The following is an 8,548-nucleotide window of genomic DNA, read 5'->3' as shown; positions in this document are numbered from 1 at the left end:
GGCGCAGTCCCTTTAAATCCAGGCGCTGCCTTCCGCCCGGGCCAATCACGGAGAAGAGAAGTTCTTTAAGGACCAAAGGAGGGAATTCTGCCGGAGAAGGAGGGGCGGGGCAGGGGCGTGCCTTCCAGCCAATCGGAATCTTCCTGGCGACCAGTGGCTCACGTGCAAAGCTCTGCTGACCAATGGTAGGAGCGTCGAGAGGCGGGGCGGTTCCCGCTGTGTGACAGCAGCCGGGACCAATGGGCGTGTCGCCCGCGGCCTATAAGAGTCGGCTGGGCCCCAGGCCACAAGCTTTAGAGTCTGTTGGTCCTTGCCGTCGGAGGTGTGCCCTGGGCTTGCCTCACTGTCGCTGCCGTCCGGCCCCGCGCCCTCCGCGTTGGCCCCGGCCCAGCCGCTCTCCCTGCCCTCTTCCCTTTAATCGCCCTCCGGTTTCTGCCGTCGGGGCCCCGGGGCCGGGCCAATGATGCCTTCGGAAAGCGGAGCGGAGAGCCCAGACCGAGCGGTTGCACAGGTGGAGACCGCTGCGGCCTCGGCGGTGGCTACGGCCGCCCCGGCAGGCGGCGGCCCCGACCCGGAGGCTGCATCGGCCTCCCTCGGACGGCACCTGAGTGGGCTGACTTGGCCGCAGGTGAAGCGGCTGGATGCGCTCCTGAGCGAACCGATTCCCATTCATGGGCGCGGCAACTTCCCCACGCTGAGCGTGCAGCCCCGGCAGATCGTGCAGGTGAGAGGCGCTGGGCGGGGATATGGGGCTGAGGCTCTCGTGGCTGGGAGGCTCCCGGAGTCTGTTCGATTTGCTGGAAAGCTAAGAAAACAAGGCTCAGAGAAGGACAGGGGCTGTAACAAAATCGCACGACATTGATGGTAGTCCATACCCTCCTCCCCCTGCACCTCATACTCTCTCCCCACTTGACTTTCCCGTCCCCCGCCCCTTAAGGAGCCCCAATTCCGCTCGGACCATTCACCTAGGCCCTGGCTGGGAGAGGGGTGGGAAATAGGGAGGGACCTGGCCGTGAAGGAAGAACAACCCCGCCTGCAGGGACAACAGATGCCAGGCAGCCCTGGGTGGGTAGATGTACATGCTTGAGTCCAAAATAGTTCTTTTCATCTCTAAATCGTCATCCCCGGGTCTCACTCTCTACCTCTTCCCTCTCTCAAGGTTCTAGGAGCAGACTTTGTCCTGTGTTCCCACAGCGCATGGCTCCAGAGCCCCCTCGCTAGGTGGGAAAGCTGAGAAATCCCAGCAAGCACTCCCTCTCAAGTAGGGTTGTGGCAGGAGGAGATTAAGCACCAGTCCAGACCTGATGCCTGCATGCTGGAGGGCAACATCAGGTGCCCAATTTAGGTGTTTCTCTCCCTCCCCAAGATTGGAAATGAGGGCCGAGTCTCTGGCCCCAAGCCCCACCTCTCTCCTGAGGAGCAGAAGAGAATTCTCTCCTCTTCCACAGACTCCCTCTTCCCTTTACCTGACTCTCAACAACCCTAAAATTGCTCTTTCACCTGTTAGCCCAGGCACCGTCATGCCCTGAAATACCAGAAGATGGTCATTATTGTATGCACTTTATAGCTGGGGAAGCTGAGGCCCCAAGAGGGGCAGCGAGCTGCCTAAGATTACCTAGAGGGGAAAATCAAACCCAGAGAATCTTGGGTCTTCCCAGGAGCCGGTTACTGCAGGTTCAAGGTTTTCCCACCTCTTCCGCAGTTCCCAAGACTCAACTTCTAGGTGTTAGCAGATAGAAGGAACCAGAAAATCTAGCCACAATTCCTGCATATTCCTGCCAGCAGATGAACTTTCTGGGGAAGTGAACCGTGCAAGCCAGGTGAAGCAGGCCACCACCCTGCTCCTTCTGCCTTAGCTTCCACGGAGGGGGAGTGGTGCTTGCTGGGGGATTACCTCGCCCTCCCTCCCAAGGAATGGGAGGGGGTGGGGACAGATTCCCCAGGGCTGACTCATCAGTGGTGCTCACTGAGGCATTTCTTGGCTGCCCCACTGTCATGGGGTAATTAGGAAACCAGTTGAGGCTTTTCTCCCCTTGACAGGTCATGGGGTAATTAGGAAACCAGTTGAGGCTTTTCTCCCCTTGACAGTCAGGTCAACCTTGGGGCCCCAAATGCTGTATCTCTAGGACTATTGTCTCAGGCATGAGCCCAGTGCGGCAATTCACCTCTGCACCATGCACTGCCCTGGAGGGGAAGTCCCTGCCCCTATCAGTATGGTCCAAACTGCCTTTACTGGTGTCTGCTCTGTGCCAGGCCCTGTTCAGGACACTAGGGGCATAGATGTGACTGGGACCCAGCCTCCCTGCCTTCCAGCCAGGTGGGGGAGACTGCCGGTCAATAGGAGCTGACTCTACAATGTGGTAATAGTACAATGTACTACTGTCCTAGACTAGGGTCAGAAATATCACAAAACAGGGAGCAGCTGGATGTGGTGGGGAGGGGGAAGTGGCGACTTCAGAGTTGGACTGGGAGGTTGGACATCTGGCTTCAGGGCCTGGACAGTTGTCAATTCCCTTTGCTGGGCCCAGTGTCCCTATTTGTTCAATGGGGATGGGTTGAACTGCTCTCCAACGCCCCTTCTGCTTCCAGAATCCAAAGGAAACAGGTGCCTTCACCTGGTGTGAAGAAAGTCCATCTCCTGGCAGGAACCTGCAGCTGGCAGCTTCACAAACTATTGGGATGTGTGTGTGTGTGTGTATGTGTGTGTGTGTGTGTGTGTGTGTGTGGCGGGGGGTGGAGGTACTGGTTGTGTGTGTGTGTGTGTGTGTGTGTGTGTGTGTGGCGGGGGGTGGAGGTACTGGTTGTGTGTGTATGTGTGTGTGTATGTGGCGGGGGGTGGAGGTACTGGTTGTGTGTGTGTGTGTGTGTGTGTGTGTGTGTGTGTGTGTGTGTGTGGCGGGGGGGTGGAGGTCCTGGTTTTGTGTGTGTGTGTGGTGGGGGGTGCTGGTTGTTGATTTTGGGCTTCTCACTAGTGCTGAGTTGTCCGATGGTTCAAGAATTGGAACCTTTCTACCTCTCTACCCCCACGAGATTTTCCTACAGCAGTGATCTGGGCAGTTAGAGATGCTATTCTTGCTTGTCCCTGGGCTAGAGGGACCCACTCTCCTGTAGGAGGCCCCCTGCTCCTGGACTGGTCTTAATTAAGTTTAGCCACTTATTGGCTGTGTGACCCTAAACAAGTCCTTTGCCCTGTCTGGGTCCAGAGGATTGAATTAGACTCTGATGTCTCCAGCTGCAGCTAGAGAGTGGCTCTGGATTCAAGTTTCGTAAGCCTGCTGGCTGACAGCACCTATGGTCTCCCTGCAGGTCTCAGCAGCAGCCTGGGAGCAGAGTGGTTTGGGGGAGGGCCTTGGTACAGAAGAAAGGAAGGTGCAGCCACTGCCCCCTCCATGGCTGGAAAGTCTGATTCAGGAGGCTCCAAGCTGCCCTGCAGTCCTTGGGTGTGGTGGTATCTATCTGGGGACTGCCTGCCAAGCTGGCTGTAGTCGCACCTGGGAAAGAGACAACAGCCGCTGGCTGGCTGGCTGACATGGCCGGCCCCACGGCCTGACACAGGCGATTTAACAAGGGTACTCCTACCTACTCACCAGGCCAGATGCCATGCCCTAGGGTGGGCATCAGCCTGGGGGCAGGAGCTGGCACTGAGTAAGGCCCAGTCAGCTCTAATGGGACTTGGAGAGGGGGCTGGTCTACTTTGCAGGTCTGCCAGGGTCCTTAGGACAAAGTCTTTGGCCCAGTTCTCCCCTTGGCATACATGGGCACAGCTGCCAGCTGCCAGAGTGTGGGTTAGAAGTCCCACAGGCTGGACTGCAACAACTGGCCCCTTATTTCCAGCCTCCCCCGTCTGCCTGGCCAGGCTTCCCCAACCCCTGCCCTCCTGCTCCGTAGCTACTCTGGCCCTGGGCTTCCGTGATTGGAGGGTTGCCCTCATTTTGAAACTTTGAAAGGGAGAGAGGATTAGAACCCTGCTTTCTGGCCTCTGCTCCTTCCAAACCCTGGGTTGGTAATGTGGTAGAAAGAAGATAGACTTTGGAGTCAGCCATACCTGGATCACCTCTGGGTGATCTTGGGCAGGTAACTTCCCTCCTCAGTTTCCCCATCTATAACTGGGAGATTTTAAAGCTCTATTCCCCATAGATTCTGGTAAGAAGGTCCAATGCCTGGCACCCAGTAGGTGCCGAGCCAATATTCCTCTTCCCCTGCCCCAGCTGCCTGGCCCTGCAGGTCCCTGAGGGCCAGATGCTTCCACCCCCATAGCCATGATAATACCTTCCCCTAGTCAGGGTCCTCCTCCTGGAAGCTTTCTGGAGGGAGCCGCCCGCCTCAGATTGCCCCACTGCAGCTTGCCTTCTCAGCACTGACGTGCATTCTTTGTAGTAACTCCCTGGGAGGCCTGAAGAGCAGCCGGGTCTGGAGCTGACTTGGCAGCAAGGCGGGGTTGCAGAATCGCTCAGGGTAAGAATGCTGCCTGGTCACTTTCGGTGTGTGAAGTACTCTGGGCTGCTGAGAACACTGAATGTCCGGGTCCAGGGATTTTGACCCATCCCCTCACCCAAGAGCAGAAAGAGTTTGGGTTTCAGCTTCCAGCCCTGCCATTTCTGAATGGCTTCCTCTCTGAGCCTTAAGTGTTTTACCACTATAAGCCTCAGTTTCCTCATCTGTAAAATTAGTCTAATATTTGCTTCACTGTGTCCTTGTAAAGATAGATGAATGTGTCATAGTCAAAAGAGCACGCATGGACTTGAGAATCCAACTGTCCTGGGTTCTAGTCTCAGCCCGACTACTCTCTGACTTTGGACATGACCTCTCTGTGCCTCAGGTCCCCCATCTGTAAATTGGAGTAATAATACTCAAACAGGATTATTGTGAGCATTAATGTAGTAATGCACGTGAACGGCCAGTTACATTCCCAACACATTTGAGCAGTTTGCATCATGTCTGGCACAAAACGAAGTGTTTTACTTGAAGTTTTAGAGAGGTGGAATTGCATACTGGTTAAGACATGAACTCTGAGTTTAATTCCCAGCTCTGCATTCACCAGCTGTGTGACTTTGGGCAAGTTACTTGGCCCCTCTGTGCTTCCATTTCTCCATCTGTAGAGTGGGAGTAATAATACCCACCTCATAGAGTCACTGTAAGATTTACGTGAGTTTATATCCTAATGTATAAAGTGCTTAGATCAGGACCTGGCATTTAGTAAATTCTATGCACGTCTGTGTTATCATTATTGCTGAGTCATTCCTCCAAAGGGGCCACTCTTTAGATTAGGAAATAGAGGCTTAGGCTAAGAGAATTAAATGATTTTCCAAAGGCACAACAGCTGATAAGTGGTCAACAGCGGTTGATGTCACTGTGATTATTACGTGGAAGTCCACAGCGGACCCCAGGGGCCCAGGTCGCTGATACCTCTCCCTCCTGCCATCCTCTCTGCAGGTTGTCCGCAGCAGCCTGGAGGAGCAGGGACTGCGCGTGCACGGTGTGCGGCTGCACGGCTCGGCCGCCAGCCACGTGCTGCACCCCGAGAGTGGCCTGGGCTACAAGGACCTGGACCTGGTGTTCCGCGTGGACCTGCGCAGCGAGGCGTCTTTCCAGCTGACCAAAGAGGTGGTGCTGGCCTGCCTGCTGGACTTCCTGCCGGCCGGCGTGAGCCGGGCCAAGATCACACCCCTGACACTCAAGGAGGCTTATGTGCAGAAGCTGGTGAAAGTGTGCACAGACACGGACCGCTGGAGCCTCATCTCGTTGTCCAACAAGAGCGGTAAGAACGTGGAGCTCAAGTTCGTGGATTCGGTCAGGCGCCAATTCGAGTTTAGCATAGACTCCTTCCAGATCCTCCTGGACTCCCTGCTGCTCTTCAGCCAGTGCTCCTCCACACCCATGTCCGAGGCCTTCCACCCCACGGTGACAGGCGAGAGCCTGTACGGGGACTTCGCAGAGGCCCTGGACCACCTGCGGCACCGCATCATCGCCACACGCAGTCCCGAAGAGATCCGAGGGGGCGGCCTCCTCAAGTACTGCCACCTGCTGGTGCGGGGCTTACGGCCGCGGCCCAGCACCGACGTGAGCGCCCTGCAGCGCTACATGTGCTCCCGCTTCTTCATCGACTTCCCGGACCTGGCTGAACAGCAGCGCATGCTGGAGCGCTACCTCGAGGCCCACTTCAGCGGGGCCGACTCGGCGCGCCGCTACGCCTGCCTGGTGACGCTGCACCGGGTGGTCAACGAGAGCACAGTGTGCCTCATGAGCCACGAGCGCCGCCAGACACTGGCCCTCATCGCCACGCTGGCGCTCCAGGCGCTGGCCGAGCAGGGCCCGGCGGCCATGGCCTCCCTGGCCTGGCGCTCCCCAGTCCCTGATGGGGTCGTGCCCACCACTGTCAATTACTATGTGACCCCCGTGCAGCCTCTGCTGTCCCGGGCCCACGCCTCCTATCCCACCTGGCTGCCTTGTAACTGACTCAGACCCTGGCCAGAAAGGACTAGACCTCTGCAGATGGAGTGGGGCCTCCAGAAGTGCATGGAGAACATGACCAGAGACAGGCAGCCTGTACCAGGTAGCCCAGCACTGCTGCAGGGTTGGGCCTTAAACTGAACAGACCATACTCCTCCCCCGAGTGAAGCCCCTGTGGGCTGAAGGCCAAGCTTAGATTCTTGGTAAATGGACCTTTTGGTTATTTGCACTACACTTTTGGACCAGCATGATTGTGGGGTGCAGGGGAAATTCGTCTTGGGGGTCAATTGCCTTCAGGAGACAAAGAATGTTTGGGATGGTAGCTTCAATGCCTGTCATCTCAGGTTGATTTCTGTGGCCTAGAAGGGGCCTTTTTTGGGTAGGGCCAGCCCACAGTGGAACCAGCAGCCTCCGAGGGCCTGCAGCCCACACAGTGGCTAAAATATGGTATGTTATGGGAACTACTCACTTTGGGTTGGGCTGGGCCACTAACTAGGAGGAGGGAAACTGAGGCATGAGGCAGATAGGTTTGGAAAGGGATAGGTTTAGCTCAGTCCCCTAACACCTCTACCCCAAGCTGTCGGTTGAGGTGTGCGGTGGACAGGAACTAAGCAGCCTGGGGTGGGACACAGCCCATGCCCCTGCCGGGGTACAGCTCCCTTCCCCCATGTCCTGAGGAGCCCTCCTGCCTGGGAGCTTGTTCTCCAGAGGGTGCTGGGTCCAAAGTAGCCACAGTCAAGTGCTCCCACCCCCCTGGCCTGGTTACAGGGTCCTTACGAGGGGGAGGAGAGCCACGCCCCACTTCCCTTCCCATCCCTCTGTACTTGCTACTATTTAGCACTCTTAACACCTGCCAATAAAGATTGTCTACACTGAACCTAGTACCATGCTTTCTCCTGGGAGAAGGACCTTCCAGAGTCTGTGGGGTCTGTGGCTGCTTCCCCCAGCCTGAGTCTGGCTTGTATTATAGGAGGGGACATGTGGCGAGAGGAGACATTTGGAGGGCAGGGTCTGAGTCCTGGGCTGTAGCTGGGGAATGCTCCTCCTTCCCCCAGCACCAGCCCAGCTTGGCAACTGTCCTAGGAGCCCCTGTCCACACAGGTGTGACTTGCCCCTGGACATCACCTCAGCAAGTCTCTTGCTAAAGAGCAAATATTTCAAAGTTTCCTACCTGGAGTCCTAATGACCCTGGACCTGGCCTCACACTCCAGTGCTCAGGGCTGCTTGACCCCAGCCCTGCTCACCACCCTTCCCTAACCCTTCCCAGGAAGCAGGTGGAGAACAAGCAGGGTGAGTCTGGACTGGAGACCCACCCCCTAGTGGTGGCAGCTGGGACTGGGAGGCTTCTAGGACCCTCAGAGCCAGAGCCGAGGCTTGGCCTCCTTGCTGGGAAAGGTTCCCTCAATCCTCCAGCTTCCTCTCTCACCCCCTACTGCTGATGGACATACTCTGGCTTGCCCTAAGCAGGTCCCCTGGAGGGGTAGGGACTCTCCTTTCCAAACGCATCTGGGGCCTGTCTGGGAGTGAGTGCCAGCTACCAGCCATAAGCTCTCAAGCAGGCTGATGCCTCAGGGCATCAGCCGCTCACAGGCCTGGATGCTGCCCACTGTTTACCCAGCCTCTTTGATCCAAGGGTTGCAAAGTCCTTAACATATTCAGCCTCATTAGTGGCCTCTGAAGTGCTGGCTTTGATGGTTCCAGCCAGGGTGGAAAAAACAAGGCCGCAGAGGAGGCCCCTGGTCAGCTGGGTGAGTCCAGCCATCTCACCTGCTCACTGGGTCCCTGCTGGGCTCAGAATGGCTGGAAGGATGAGTGGAAAGGCTTGCTTTGCTTGGTGACCGAAAGCAGCCTCCCACCCCACGCTGGCCGTGCCTACCCAACTAGGGTCCTGGGATGGGGGGACTAAATTGGTCCCAGCTCCTGCTTTGGGCATGAGGGGAATGCTCCCAATGTAAGCACACAGGCTTAGCTTGTTGGGGTGGGGAGTGGGGTTCGCCTGGACGTGCTCGTTTCAGAGGGGAGAGAGCCAGAAAGCCACGGCACACGCATGTGTGCACTGGATTCAGCCCACGTGTGCCAGCCACCCCTCCAGGGGTGG

The 8,548-nt window shown here is 57.0% G+C and overlaps 1 protein-coding gene across 1 annotated transcript; it reads left to right on the top strand.

Annotated features, from left to right (window-relative positions):
• The first annotated feature begins 316 nt into the window (after positions 1-316).
• TENT5B (terminal nucleotidyltransferase 5B) lies at positions 317-7,327 on the top strand. Its single transcript, XM_060001096.1, has 2 exons — positions 317-724; positions 5,434-7,327. The coding sequence occupies exons 1-2, from the start codon at positions 461-463 to the stop codon at positions 6,454-6,456; spliced, it is 1,287 nt and encodes a 428-aa protein (XP_059857079.1). The 5' UTR covers positions 317-460; the 3' UTR covers positions 6,457-7,327.
• The last annotated feature ends 1,221 nt before the right edge of the window (positions 7,328-8,548 follow it).

Source organism: Delphinus delphis, chromosome 1, assembly GCF_949987515.2.
Source record: "Delphinus delphis chromosome 1, mDelDel1.2, whole genome shotgun sequence".
Classification (NCBI taxonomy): Eukaryota; Metazoa; Chordata; class Mammalia; order Artiodactyla; family Delphinidae; genus Delphinus; species Delphinus delphis.
This window is presented reverse-complemented; position numbering and strand designations above follow the sequence as displayed.

Excerpts from the sequence above, each read along its gene's own strand:
- TENT5B (XM_060001096.1), top strand. The coding sequence starts at position 461 with ATGATGCCTTCGGAAAGCGGAGCGGAGAGCCCAGACCGAGCGGTTGCA. Across the intron at positions 725-5,433 it reads AGCCCCGGCAGATCGTGCAG|GTTGTCCGCAGCAGCCTGGA; the intron begins GTGAGAGGCGCT and ends TCCTCTCTGCAG.